Source organism: Mustelus asterias, chromosome 8 (assembly GCF_964213995.1).
Source record: "Mustelus asterias chromosome 8, sMusAst1.hap1.1, whole genome shotgun sequence".
NCBI lineage: Eukaryota > Metazoa > Chordata > Chondrichthyes > Carcharhiniformes > Triakidae > Mustelus > Mustelus asterias.
In genome coordinates this window covers 63,912,096-63,927,807 of record NC_135808.1, presented here as the reverse complement: position 1 = coordinate 63,927,807, position 15,712 = coordinate 63,912,096, and the positions used below count along the sequence as shown (strand labels likewise).

At 39.7% G+C, this 15,712-nt stretch overlaps 1 protein-coding gene across 3 annotated transcripts in view; it reads right to left on the bottom strand.

Moving 5' to 3' along the window:
• Window positions 1-534: 534 nt before the first annotated feature.
• Window positions 535-15,712, bottom strand: part of LOC144497189 (ral guanine nucleotide dissociation stimulator-like 1) — a 199,094-nt gene continuing 183,916 nt past the window's right edge. For all 3 annotated transcript variants that reach the window (XM_078218062.1, XM_078218060.1, XM_078218061.1), the window contains exons 25-29: window positions 13,869-13,958; window positions 8,306-8,495; window positions 6,233-6,490; window positions 2,927-3,041; window positions 535-2,216 (exon numbers count right to left, since the gene is read on the bottom strand). In XM_078218062.1, the coding sequence (XP_078074188.1) occupies window positions 2,032-2,216; window positions 2,927-3,041; window positions 6,233-6,490; window positions 8,306-8,495; window positions 13,869-13,958 (838 nt within the window). In that variant the 3' untranslated portion in view covers window positions 535-2,031. The remainder of the gene's footprint in view (window positions 2,217-2,926; window positions 3,042-6,232; window positions 6,491-8,305; window positions 8,496-13,868; window positions 13,959-15,712) is intronic.

Here is a 15,712-nt window from a genome sequence, read left to right as displayed (position 1 = left end):
AGATCACGCATGTGGATTAGTGGAAAGATTGCTTTAATCTTAAAAGAAACTATGTAGACCTTAAAGATTTGAATCATGGCAACCCACTTTGAATCTGAACTACCTAGCAGTGATAAGATGGAGCTGGGAAGGAGAGGTTGAGAATATACCAAAGGCAACAACAAAACAGCGAAAGATTTCAGCATGGGATGGGGCAAGATATTAGAAAAATGGGAAATGCCGAAGCTGGTTACTCAAAATGTTCACGCCACAACTTGTACATGAATAATGCAAAAGGTTAGCCATTTTGCTTTTCAAATCAACCACTGGATCATTGAAGAGCACATGGCTTTGTTATATTATTTGATCAGCTGTTGCAAAAACATGAGAACACTGCAGTTATCAGTCATTGGCCTTGGTTTCTAGAATAGGACTGTCCATAATGCCAGATGGCATGGTTTACATTAAGGTGAACTCTCAACTAAAGTAGACACATCATAACATATATGGTCATATCAGGTCCTGCCTTCCATTTCAAAAGAATGAAGCATGAATGTGTCGAAATTTTAGTAACATTTTATTTAAAACAAATTATATAATATACAAGGAATATGGAAAATATTTACAAAAGTGTACACTTAGAAAAGAAAATATACAAATAACTCAGATGATTTCCTCTAATACCTGTGCCCAAGTGTTGCTGGCATAGCCCAGATGTTGAACCTTTTTAGTGACGAGTGGTCTTGTGTAATTGTGCCCGATTAGTGAATCCTATTTCAGGGCACCAAGTGATTGATGGGAGGCAGCAAGAAAAATACATGGACCTCCCAAAATCAAGTGGCGAGCTCCCTAAAGCCCCTCCTCACCACAACTCATAAGCACATCAATTCATGTTGGGGGAAGGACACGAACAGAGTGTGTGGAAGACGCTAGAAATGTTAAAGTGCTTCAGCACTTGCTGTTTCTGGTGGTTAATTTATACATAGTGCAAATCTGAATTTGATAGAGACCCAAATACTGTTAAGACATTCTTGGCATTTGTTGCTACTTTAAAGGGATTTTTTTTTTTGGATAAATCTAATGAGTGAACATACATAGTTAGAGTGCTGTCCTACACCTGAGAAGTGATTGCATTAAAATGAAGAGGTCAATGAATTAGTGTCTGATTTACGCTCTTGGCTACTAAGATCTGTACTTTCACACAGAAAGGGTATTGCTTATTCTTTTAGTATTGTAGGCTAGCCCACGAAATAATGGCAGTTCTAAGTAATTGAACACAAGATAAATGAGGGACAAAAAAACAAGTATTAAAGTATTCATATCTCAGGTGATCTGGTCCCCTCTGCAGCTTTTAAAGATTTTTTTTCCAAAAAGGTTTACATTTACAAATATATATACAAAATAACAATTCAATATAAATTTAGTATAAAGCTGAACATCAATTCAAAACAAGTGCAACATCATTGGCAATAATAAACTATTCCATAATTTCTTGCAGTTGTCCTTCGTTGAAGGCAAGTTGATGCTGTATAATCCAGAAGGTGGTTAAACCGCTGGAAAAATAAAGAGGGAAGGCAGGAAAGGTGTGCTGAAGAGCTCAAGGGCCAATCCAAATACTTTCGTTGAAGTATTCATCATCCGGCCAGTTAACTAGATGGCAGCTGGTTCACTGGTTACAAAGCGATTGTGGAGGAACCCCAGGCCAGCTCATTTGCAAATAGTCACACAATTCACATATAACAAAATCATTTTCCTCTTCCACTGATTCCGACAAGCAAATGATCTTCATCAAGTCTGTAGCTCGCCAGCAGACTCTGGTGACAGGATCCAATCTGACAGCCTTCTTTCAAAAGGGCTGATGTGCAAAATGTTTCAACAGCAGACAAGCATTGCACTCAAGTTAAGTGTTCGGACAATGCTATCCATGGTGTCCAATAATTTAAGTAGAATACTGTCAAGGTGATTTATTCACATATATTGCAGGGCTTTTCAATACTGAGTGGTGTTTTGTTTAAGCTTCGACAGGTATAGCTGCATGAAAAGTGACACTCCTTACAGCGTAACCTTGCTTAGTCTGTGCGCTGATGTTCCTTTTTTGGCTGCTCTGGGTAGCGTCAAGCATGACCGGCTTCGTAGCTTAACCTGTTTGCTAGAGTTCCGCTTTCTCAGAATAAAGTCAAAATTCGCAGAAGTGTTCATAGCATAAAACACATTGGCATTGTCTGGAATCACAAACTCTGAAAAGCAAAGGAAATGTACAAGGTTATTTACACATGCATTTTGATAGTGCTGATTGGCTCAGTAGAAAACTAGCAGAGACCTCATTCAATTTTCTGGTTTCATTGCCAGATGGCCAAGAAAAGGCAGGTAAAAAGATTTTCAATTTCAAAATAATGATTCTTGCATCTTTTTTCCCCCCCAGAATACCCAGCTTGAATTAGAATAAAGAAACCAGAATAATGTTAACTATTTGCAACCAACTCCAGCTGTGCATCCTTCAACACAACATCGCTTTGGAAGAATTTGTTGATATTAGTTGCTTTCATTAGGTCCAGACAATAGTTACTTATTGAGGAATGTAAAGTCAAATTCCTCCAAGTTGGATAGAAAGCAAAATACTGCAGATGCTGCAAATCTGAAATAGAAAATGCTGGAAAAACTCAGCAGGTTCAACAGAATCTGTGGAGAAAGAAAAAGAGTTAACGTCAAGTCTGTATCACTTTAACGTTAACTCGTTTTTCTCTCTCTACAGATGCTGCCAGACCTGCTGAGTTTTTCAAGCACTATTATTATTTCTCCAAGTTGGATCCAGCTGAGTGCAACTGGATATGTTCAATAATAGGAATATGGATTTTCCAAGCTTTTTGGTGAAATATGAAGAAAACACCAATCTGCTGCCAGAAGATGACGACTTATCATAAATTGAGATACAATTCCCATCTCTCACCTCTATCTTCTGAGATGACCTGTACGAGCTGATAATCCTCTGCATGCTCCGTTTCAAGGTTGTGCTTGGACATGGCTCTCTGGATAACCACGGGTGCCTTATCTTGATTTGTCAGCTAAATAGAAAAAATATTTACTTTTCTTTAGGAATAATGAAAAAAGTGCAAGACCTTTCCAAAGGGCTTAAAAATGACTGTTTTCGCTCAGTAGATATATATATATATATATAGTGGCATTGTATTGAATGCTGTACAAATTACATCAGAGAAATAATATCCATCTATATAACTGTAATGTCCTAGGACTGGCATTGCAAAAACTTGCCTTCAATGCACCGAAATCCATTTGCTGTGAGCAGTGAGGGAACATGCTTAACTATCTGAGAGAAACAGAGCCCAGTGTTTCATCACAAGGATTCCTGAGCAACCTTACCTATATTTGTAGTTTAAAGCAAATAAATTTGTCCAAAACAAAATCAATTTAAATGCTCCATTTCCTTTCCCCTATACTATTTGCTTACTTCTGACATTTATTGTTCATAGAGCTAAAAGCTCAATTCTCAGGTGTAACATATCCTAATATTAGTTCATGTTTATATAAAAAGTGATTCATAAAAATGATCACGGCATTAAGCAACATTTAGTCCCTGAATGGAGTTGAGAAACTTAATATTCACCTCAAATTTTGAAACACTGGACTTGTGTAGGTAAACAGGATATTGAAGTGACCAAAATGTACTGCAGTGTTATTTTTTTAAAAAAAAACAACCTCCTTTTGGTTTTTGTTCAGTCCTGTTACATCTGGAGCTCATTTCTCCCAGCTCAAGTTTGAGCAGTCCAGCAAATGGCTAATCCCATGAGATGAAGCGCACTGGCAGATCTGGGTATTTGTTTGAGAGAATTGGGGAGTTTTCCCAGTTCAGAGACTGTGCATGCTTTTCTTCTTTTAAGCTGCAGTCCATGGTTTACGAATTCAGTTTTTCCAGCCACTCAGAAACAAAGCTCTTCGTAAATATACTGAAGAGTGACAATGTTATAGTACGAGATCCCATCAATTTGCAATTATCAATACCGAGGTTGATTTATCTGAGAATTACAACCTTTTGCATCTTGTATGGGCATATTCAGTGGAATCATATTTTGGACACGTTAAAGATCCTGCCATTCTAGGATGAATTGCAAGACATTCAAGATACTGTAAATCAACAAACATGCCACCTGATTAATGATAATATCCTCCAGCATAAGAAAGGGATGGTCTATTGTTCATAAGAATGAATTTTATGCTGTCATTTGGTAGCAGAACTCTTGGGGATGGTCAGTTGCCCAAGGACAACTCCAGTTACTGGGGGTGCAGACTTTGTTTGCAGTGATCTCACACACCACACTGATTAACCTGTCAGGATGCATGTCACCAGCGAAGATGTGCTTGGTCTCCTGAGTTTGCTCCACATTATGTAGAATGTACCTTAGCTCCACCCCCATGACAGGCTATCAATTTGAGCAGTCTGATTGTAAAGAGTTTACTTGTGCCAATTTCAAACATGGCAATGTTATGCTATGAATTCACAAGCTGGATCTCTGCCAGTTGGCATCACATTCACAGCATAGTCACCAGAATGTAATCTGGTGAAGACAGATAGTAAGAAGTTTAACAACACCAGGTTAAAGTCCAACAGGTTTATTTGGTAGCAAAAGCCAAATAACCTACCAAATTTATTTGCTACCAAATAAACCTGTTGGACTTTAACCTGGTGTTGTTAAACTTCTTACTGTGTTTACCCCAGTCCAACGCCGGCATCTCCACATCATGAAGACAGATAGAACAGAGAAACATACGTTTCATACATTCCATGTTTCCTGTTATTCTTGGTGAGATTGGTACCTTATGATACAAAAGTTTCTGCATACATCTTTGGCATCAGAAAAGCTGTCCCCCATTATGAAAGACTATCACGATATATTCCGAATGCTTGTGTAGAAAATGATTAAACTTGCGTGGATCTTTCTTAAAGGAAGTAGATTTTAACTAACCCAGTCTCTGCACATTGATGGCAATACTGATTACTTTACAAGTGCAACTCCAATCTATTAAACAATTCCTTTCAGCATTCATGAAGCATGCTACATTGAATAAAGTCAACAAATTAAAATATTGTTTTAAACTGAAAATTTGCAATCAAGTGAAAAATAATTTCTACAATATCTTAACCAAACTGGGTCAGGAAGACTGTCCTGAACAACAGCAGAATTTAAAAAGTTTCAACTTCTAATGGTAGTCTCGTCTCAGGTGCAATATCAGACACAAGGTACACCCACAACCAATATGTATAATTAATTGGTCGTACACACTCAAATGTCTCCGTCCAAATGGAGACGATAGGCTAAATTCCTCCAATCAGATCTGGAGATTGCAGATCTGTTTGATATAGTTAATCGCCATCTTGATTGTTCAGGGAAAAATGTGTCGAATGACAGCTGCATGAATCTGTTCGACTAACTTTACTGAATTATTTGATTGAGTGACTAGAGGATTAGTATAAAGATAGGTGAAGTACTTATGAATTTTCAAAAATATGTTTGATAAAGAACTGCTGAGTATAAGCAACATTGAAGCCAGTGGGATGAAAGGAACAGTGGCAACATGGATACAGAATTGGTTACGAGATAAAAGCAGTGTAATTAAACAATTACCATTGGTACTTAAACTGTACCCTTTCACCACCTCCATTTTTGATTTGCTCTCTTCTATTCTCTATCCTTTTAAATTCCATGCAAGCCCCAAGGAATGCCTGGCAAAAATTAGTCAATTAGCCAACAGAAGGACCAGGGCTGCCCATGGTTAGTCATGTGGTAATCAAGTGACTTAGATTCCAATTTGTAACTCTTAACTGCATTGTTGCATAAGGGGTGAGGAAATAGTACAAATTAATAAATAACAGCTCACCCCTTAAATAAGCATATTAAAAGTGCTACACTTTGTTGTGCTCTGTACAGTTAATGAGTAAGGACATTAAAAAAAAAGGCTCCAAACTCGAAGTGCTACAACATTCTATGAGAAAGTTGAAACGGTCAGATCACTCAGGAAACAGAAGACATCAAACGCTTCGGCGACATGGAAAGTAGACAGTGAAGTAGCACTGGTCACACAAGTCATCTAGAGTATGACTGCGTGATAACAAATGGTTCAGAGGCCAGTTTTTTCCCCTCAAAAATAAATGTCCTCTTGCATTTATGTCTATACTGGCAGAAATGAGCAACCTTTATACAACATGAATATGGATAAAGAAAACAATCCACGTACTTACCAAAATACTTTTGTACAGATTTCCATTGTCATCCTCTAGGCTGACCCGGATGATACAGCTATCTTCATTCTGGTGGTTGTACACAGGAAGTGCCGATGCTGCATTGCAGGAAGTGGCTGAGGCAGAACGCTTGTGAACCTTGGTATGGTGGGATAATGATGGCGATGATGACACAGCGCTGAACAAGGATGAAACTCCCGAGGAGGAGGTGGTGTCCACAGAGTGCATGGATGAAGACGAAGACAAGGATTCGGATGACTGCAGAATTATTTTAGAAAAAAAATTGCCAGTGATTATATTTCAGATAGGTCCTTCTTCCCAGTTACATTTATTTTGACAAACTCTCTGCCATTCCCTCAGAAGTGGAGCCATTGCGGACACAACAGTTTGGCCTCGAGGAATGCACAATTTCAAGATAGTTATACTGAAATCTTTACCTTGTGATTCTTCCCAGCCAAACATCAATGCTGATGAAATGATGCCATCTAATGTCTACTAGTCACCAAGCCAACATTGGCAGTTATCATTTAGCACATATGCATAAGTGCACAGTGGGCCATTACATTCAAATATTTAAGCTATGCTTAAATCGTCAAATAATCCCTTTGGGATTTTAGTTTACACGCTAAACGCTGTTGAACACTCCCATACTCATAGGAATGTTACCTGCCTGCCTCACCTGGTTACTCACTTGCAGCACCCACTGACACTGATTGAAATTAAATACATCCAGTGGTGATGCTTTGTGCAGGTGAGGCAAAGCACCAGAAAAGGAGACAAGAACAAGACACAGATAGAAGGAAATTAAGAGTCAAATCACTCTAATGCAGATCTTGAGATGCAGAGTATTGGCAATGCAGTATTATTGGAGAGATGGAATAAAAGGACTGAAAGAGGAGAATCTATAAAGAGGGAGGATAGTTTAAAACATCTGAATCACTGAAATTTCCAAGGAACAGGTCCTCAACATATTCTACTAAAAGCAACGATCCAAGTCATTGATAATCTCCCAAGAAACAACACCCGCCTTTGGAGAATATGCTGAACAACAACTAAAGGTCAAGTGTAGAAAAAAAACAAAGCAGAGAGTCAAGAGGGACTCTAATGAACAAGCAGAGGTGCATTGCTTTGTTGCTATTGGTGGAGTAGTTTGTTAGATTTTGATCCAAAATGCTGTTTTTGTGGACTATACACTTGAAGCTGCTATGGTCACAACAGCCCGTGTGTTGAATTTACCATAAAAAGCAGCCTGCACTATCAAAGATGTTTCAAATTTAAGATTCAAGATATTGGCTATTACTGTGACAATCACGTGAAGCTGCCTCTGTAAATATTTAATAAAATCTATACAAAACAAGCTCGTATTTCATATAAACAAATTCAGTTTGCGTTCCATGCAGTTAATTAGAACATAGAACAGTACAGCACAGAACAGGCCCTTCGGCCCACGATGTTGTGCCGACCTTTATCTGAAACCAAGATCAAGCTATCCCACTCCCTATCATCTTGGTGTGCTCCATGTGCCTATCCAATAACCGCTTAAATGTTCCTAAAGTGTCTGACTCCACTATCACTGCAGGCAGTCCATTCCACACCCCAACCACTCTCTGCATAAAGAACCTACCTCTGATATCCTTCCTATATCTCCCACCATGAACCCTATAGTTATAAATTTTCTGGCATCTGATGGCTTTGTAAGCAACATGGGTTGAATTTTGTTGAGACAGAAGTCTCACCTGCAGATCTGAAAACATGAGGCCACCCCCCCACTTTGACCAGTGGTGTAATCTGGGGTTGCATATTGCAGGCAGAAGCCAATTATGGGGCTGTCGCCTTTAATACATTCAAATTAAGGACGATAGCTTGTTTCCAAGAGGTGTGTCACTCCAATCAGATATTAAGTGGCCTTGAAGAAAGGCACAATGCATTTGGGCAGGCAGTACCAGTGATCAGGTTAGGTGTTGGTGAGCACCCTTGTAGCCCATTGACGGTCAAAGTACAGTGGTGGGTATGGGGGTGACAGGACTTGCTTTGAACTTCCACAATATGTTTTGTGACAAATGCCTCTGTCACCTTTTTCTGGGGTCCTTCTTGAGCGTAAGTGTGCGAAGTGCAGGGCTCTTCGATTTCCGAACTGCTGGAATCTGATGAAACGCTGACCGAGTCGATGCTCTCTGCTGAACTCCCACTCTCGGGGGATTTAGGCTGGTCAGAGCTCTTAGTCGGAGTGCTGTTCGCGTTAACATCTGCCCCTAGAAATAGGCTGCATGAGGGAAAGGGATTGGTCAGCAAAAATACTAAAAGACTATTAAAAGTCATTGCATTCTACAGAAAGTGTTTACTTTACAGTTGATTAAAGTGGCACTTGGTTACCCAACAATGGCCCGATACATGGACAAATCTTGAAGTAGTGGTACATACTCTATCCCACCCATAGTTGATTATGCAACTTATTGAAATAAAAACAAGAGTGGCATGTTGCAGTGGTCGCTGCTGCCTCAGCACTGTTGGCAGGGCATACATCAGAGAATTCTGGCCTTAGTTGTCCTTTGAAACCTGGAAAAATTCTTCCAAACAGGGTCGACTTGTACAGTGAAGGCAAAAGTGAACAGTGTGACCTCAGCAGTCGCCTTTGTCGTTAACTACATGGGGTCTACTACATCATAAACCCGCATAAATCTTCACAATACAGTCCATATTGCCTGTCTGATTTCTTGTGCAGCATTATATGTATCGGAGGAAAAAAATGCATTTGTTAGGTGAAACATTGAGGCCACTAATACAAGCATAGCATGACAGGACTGAAAGTACAAGCACTATGAAAAAAAACCATGACTTTTTGAAGCCAGAAAATAGGGTTGTCTTATATGCAACGTACAGCAAAGGGCTTGTTATGTCATATTTAAACAATAGATTTTGTATGGACAGCAAGACAGAATCCAGCCACTGAAGCCGACAATTTGCAGTGGAGAATACCCAGGAATTGCCCGTCACCCTACGTTCTCCATAGGTTCTGCAAGATTGCAATGTTATCCATATGCAAATTAGTGAACTACATACTATTAGTCTCTGCAAAAACTCTTGAAAAGCTTATTTGTTTAATGAGTTTTTATTTGAAATGACAATCTCAATAATTACTGCTAAATATCCTCAGACCCCAAAAAGCTAGTGATTTTTTGCAGAAGGTCTGGTTACGGGTGGGGGAAGAGACGAGTTTGCAGGGTGGATCTGATGCATAATTAATTCCGCACCGAGGTGGAGGTAGGAGAATTGCTCCCTGAAGACCCTGGGCAGTAATTGCTTCCTGCGGAGATCTTCCCCCTTTTGCTGGAAAAATCCATGAGGCTTTTTCTTTTGGGTGTTCAGATGACACGGGAGCCTAGACATTTCAGTGTATTATTCCAACCCTGCCATTAATCCCTTATAAATGTGAAAATCTGGTATTAAATATTTAGTGCACAAAATTTCCCGGTGTACTTAATAAAATTCAGCTTTCAGAAAAATTAAGGGCAAAACACTTATTTGATAGGAAACCGCACTCAAAAAAAAACTTTACAAGGATGTACACAGGAACTTGCATTTACGTCCCATCTTTATGATGATTAAATGTTTCAAAGCACTTCATTGTAGTCGAGCAGATGGCAGATAAGATTCCCGAAGGCTCATGGTGGGCACACATGGAACAATTTAGGATGAAGGATCTAACATGCCGAGGAGTCTTTTGCCAATTGTCATGTGGAGGGGAGGATGGAATTCAAAGATGATCAGAATCAAATCAGCAGAATCTCTGTACAGGCCCCCTAGGGCTGGAGAAAATTACAGAGTTAGGTATGGGCAAAGGCACAGAAGGATTCCAGGAAGTAGGATAGGGAATCAATGGAGGTTGATGAGGGTATGATTCAAAGGGAATCAGAAAACAAGCAACAGATTTTGAATGAGATAAAGTTCAGGGATAACATAGTACAAGGGGTTAGGGCATCTGAAAAAGTGACAAAAGCATGAATGAGGACTTCAGTGGTAGTGGAGGCACACTACATGTGATGTTGGTGAGGGTTGTAGTGATACACAAAATGTGGAAACATAAAACTTGGAACAGACTCAAGCCAAATGGTCTCCTTCTGTACCATAAGCGACTAACTCAAAATGAGCCTTAATATGATGCCTGGTGTCCTCATATTTGCAAATATTATAAAAAACAGGGCTATATTTCCTGGTATTTAGACAATCAAATGATTTGATCAAAGTTTAAGATATTAAGGGGAACTGATAGGTAGACAAAAGTAGTATTTTTGTTGGCTGAAGTTCAGACTGCCTAAAAATTAGAGTCAAATCTGTCAGGAGTGAAATTAGGAAACACTTCCATAGGGAAAGGATGACAAAATTTGGAAATCTCATTCAAACAGAAACATAGAAGATAGGAGCAGGAAGAGGCCATTTGGCCCTTCGTGCCTGCTCTGCCATTCACCACAATCATGGCTGATCGTCAAACTCAACCTAATCCTACTTTCCCCCCATAACCTTTGACCCCATTCATCTCAAAATGAGAGTTGATGCTGGATCAACTGTTAATTCTAAATCTGAGATTGATAAATTAAGGTTTATATGCCAAAGGTGAGGGGGGTGGGGGAGAAAAGAGTTTGACCACAAATCAGAAATGACCTTACTAAACAGCAGAACTCAGGCTCAAGTGGTTAATTGCTTCATCGTAGCTGATCCTATAGTTTAATGCCTAGAATAAGCCGAAACTGGGTTCTGTGGTATTGTGGACCTGAGTTCAACCCGAATTAGCAGTGGATCAGCATGATGGGAGTCACAGTTGAAGTGCAGGAGCTAAACAGTCGGATGTAGTCAAGCTTTAAGAGGCTCTCTCTCATCTGCGAACTAATGTCAAATAAGCAATTAGACTGTACAGCCACTGTCACACTGTAGAAAACATGACAGTGTACAGGATCCCAAGAACAGCAATTAAATGTAATTTATGTTGGAAGAAGGATATACGTTGATGAAAAATCCTCAGCACCATTAGATCCTTCACATTTGAGAGAGAGTAGATGGGGACCTCCTGTGTAAAAGTCTCATCTGAAACTGCAGTTCCGACAAAGCAGCACCTCGTCGAGCATTGCACTGAGAAAAATCAGCCTAGATTATATGCGTAAATCTTTTGAGTGAAATTTGAATTTAGTTTTCTGACTTGGATGAGTTAAGGCTAACAAATAGGCTACGTAACTGCGATTAATTTTAATAGGAATCAATGCCATCTGCCATTAGACAATCCGAGAAATAAAATTGTCACTATAAATAGCATGTTCTAACTAGAGCCAGATGAAGCTGAACAAAAATGAGATCCGTTCCCAAAAGGTTTCAAATGCAATATTGTGAAAAGCTCAACCACAACAGTTATGGCAATGTTCTGGCATGATAGGACCAAATAGGCAAAACATCTGACAGTTAATGCTGTTGCACAAAACTGTTGGCAAATGCAGTGGGCCATGTTCAGTATGTCATTAGTTACAGAAAGCAACAGCCAAAAATAGTTCAGAACTTCTGAACAGGCACTTACAGCATTAGCCAATGATTTGCTTCAAGGATCTGCAACAGTGGGAATAACTGATTATGCCCACTGGCTGCTCCAATTTTTCATTCCCTGCAGCTTGGTCCATGGAAATAAGCATAAATAGCAAAGCAGTTGTGTGGCACGGATGGCTGGATGCAAACAAAAATGATTTAGCACTAAAGGTCCCTGGTGTTGACATATTAGGCATTAAATGTTACAGGGGAAGCAAGAACAGACAGTTTACAACCTGTGACATCAAATAGAGTATTCATTGTGGTTCTTGGAGCGTGACAACAACTAAGCTACAGTAACTGACATAATACAGGCATCGAAGGCTCTATAGCCAAATTTGAAGATGACACAAAAATAGGTGGGACAGTAAGTTGCAATGAGGAAGTAAGAACCTTAAATGGCTATAGATAGGTTAGGGGAGTGGGCTAAAATGTGGCACATGGAGTTGAATGTGCACAAGTGTGAGGTCATGCATTTTGGTCAGAAAAACAGGAAGGCGACTTATTACCTAAATGGGGAGACACTTCGGGGTGCTCTGGTGCAGAAGGATCTGGGGTGTCCCTGTTCATGAGTCACAGAAAACTAGCATGCAGGTACAGCAGATAATAAAGAAAGCGAATGGAATGTTGCCATTTATAGCTAAAGGAATAGAATAAAGATAAGGAAGCGCTGTTGCAACTATACAAGGCATTGGAGAGACTGCACCTGGAGTATTGTGCACTGTTTTGGTCTCCTTATTGGGGAAAAGATGTAGTGGCATTGGAGGCAGTTCAGAGGTGGTTCACCAGATTGATTGCAGAGATGAGGGGCTTGTCGAATGGAGAGAGATTAAACAGTTTAGGCCTATACTCTCTGGAATTTAGAAGAATGAGGGGAGATCAAGAGGTATCCAAGATGATAAAAGGTTTGGATAAAGTAGACGTGGAAGAGATGCTCCCTCTCGTGGGGCATTCTGGGATGAGAGGTCATAGTCTTGGGATAAGAGGTAGCAAATTTAAAAGAGAGTTGAGGAGAAACTACTTCTCACAAAGGGTTGTGAATCTGTGGAATTCACTACCCCAAAGTGCAGTGAATGCTGGGACAGAGTAAATTTGAGGAGTTACAGATTTCTAATTGGCAATGGGTTGAAGGGTGATTGAATGGGGGAGCAGACTCAAATGGGCCAAAGAGTCTAATTCTGCTCCTATATCTTATGAACTTATAATATGCAACTAAAGCCAACCCAGTTATATAGAAAGATGATATACCAGGCAATGAATAAGTGTTTCTCTGCCTCGAGTTCAATATTCTATATGACCAAAACAATCACAATTTGCAACACAGACTACTGCAAGGTACAATACAGCAGTACCCTCTGAACCCCCACATTGTTTTGTCCTTGTCCATGTGGAAATAAATGAAAGATGGTGCTTTACTGCTACAAGAAAAATCTGAAAACAAAATGACTTTGTAGTCTTGATGCACACACACTTGCATGTTAATTTGTACATTTGATCTTCAAACATGAATCACCAGTGATAGAGTTATAGATAGATTTGTTTTGCTGTTCGCTGATCCACATGATAACAGAGTAAACTTGAGAAAATGGAATGTAGATTGGATTTGCATTCAAATAATCAACTCCATTCAGTTTTTATTATGTAGGCACACAACTATGCTCAAAGCCCTTTCATTTTAATCCATTTTTGAGATTCCTCCTCTTCTCAGTGCAAATTTGAAAAGGTCTAGCCATTTATACACTAGCTATCAGTTGATGCATAGGAACTGCTGGACAAGACTATCTGATCCAGTCAAATGATAATTGAGTCATTGATTAGTCATTAGCAATCAACCTCTATCAATTAGTCAACAACAGATATAGGCTCGAGGTGAGAACAACCCCAGTGGTTATCACGTAGTCTCAACCGACTCAATTTTATCAACCACCGAATCTTCACACTCCAGTAAAACAATTGGCCACAAATTAAAATGTGCATTCATGGTGGAACTGATGCACATCATGTCTGTCTATTGGTACTTATTACAAAGAAAGCAACCAGATGAGATACCTCCTCTGCTTATGATACTTACAGGCTCAGGCGTTTCACCACACTTTTTCTGGGTTTCGGTGATGTGGGACTAATATCAGGAGCTGCCTCTAGCTCACAGGACACATGATAGCTGCAGGATGGCAGATAAACATATTTCAGACAAGGTTCATTTAAAAATAAACAGATGTCTTTGCTTAATATTCCTGGCATTTTGAAGAACTCATTTGTACAAACAAAGAATTTGCATGAATGATTAATTTGCTTCCAAAAGGCACTTATTTACAGGCAGGAGAACACTGCGCTTTGATTAATGATTAACTGCTGGTCCTCACTACTGGAACTGCAATCTTTTGTACCGCATGAAATGCGGATGGAGATGATTCTAACTTCATGCATCAGACATTCTTAGAAGACAGCCACCATTACCATCGCAGCCTTGTAGTGGGACACACTGAAGGGAACAAAATCGTCCAACCTGAACATCAGGTACAGGAAAATAAAGCAGTAGTAAGTGCACTGGTTAGCATTAGGCTGCAAATTCACCAGTACTTCCTGGCCTTATCTGTATTTTTATATGAAGGTAAAGTCGACATAGTCCCAGATGACCAAAGACTACTCTCCCCTTGGATGGAGAGTACTGACTGGTGGTGATTTAACCAGAGGATCACCACACCTCAGGCAAGGGGCAAGATTGAGAAGGCAGGGACTTCATTACTGACCTCAGCTAATATTGGAATTGGACCTGATCTGTTGGCGTTGCTCTGCATCACTAATCAGCCATCTAGCCAACTGAGCTAAACTGACCCATGAGTGCACACAGCTGATGGTGGGCAGCTACTCATAACGAAAGAAAGGAGTAGGTGCATCATTCACTGAGTGACCAACACTCAATGTGCTAGGAGTACAGATACCAAAATGAGGGAGCAGATCCTGTTGACTGGCAATGAAGGGAGCAGACAAAACATTAAGGGCAAGAGTTTGTGCTGCCAATGTTTTCAGTACCATCTTCCCAAAATCAACCAAGCCAGTCCAAAAAAAAGGAAAATAATAAAGGCTTCCCCGACCCACAAAATGGCCATACTCCCAGCTCAAATGAATCATTCCAGGTACCGGCTCAACATGTCTGTCTGCAGCCTGTGGTGGTGTAAAAGGTGCAAGAATACTTAACAAGCTCATTTTTTTCATTTACTAAGAAGCCAACTGTTGCAATTCAATGCAACTATATAAAAGCTTTCTACAAGTCCATTTTAATTATTTCAAATCCCAGGTGGTGGACGAGATATTGATTAAACTTTGGGGTTTTTGAGATAATTAATAAAACAGCAGTACATCAAGGAATACGTTTTGAGGCAAACACTTTATATAAAATTTTTTAAAAATCACTTTCTAAAATGTTGACCAATTGTGTGCGTTAAAGGTCAGTGGTGTACAAACATGTTTGAGCAGAAACTTCAAAAAGTAGCACAATTTACATCTGGATCAGCAGATGTGTTCAAAGTAGAAACTCAAAACATGGTTTCTGAATCAGGGTCTCATTTTTTCCTATAACTATTGGCTCATTAGTTTGGTGCATGTTACTATGTACTAATATAAAGACATGTATATGATGGCAGTGTTTGTGCATCCACCCAAAATGATTTGGTTGAGCGAGTGGAAAAAGTGTCAAATGGAATTCAACCTGAAGTGCAAGTTGATGCAAGGGAATAGGAAATAAATGGGAGGGGTAGATGAAATGCAATACCTTGGAGCCCATTCCACGGGTCACTGAAGGTGGCAATACAGGTGGTTATGATACAGAAGGCATATGGAATGTTTCCGTTATTGGGCAAGATATAGATTGCAAAAGCAGGGATGTAATGCTGGAACCATATAAAACTCTATAGT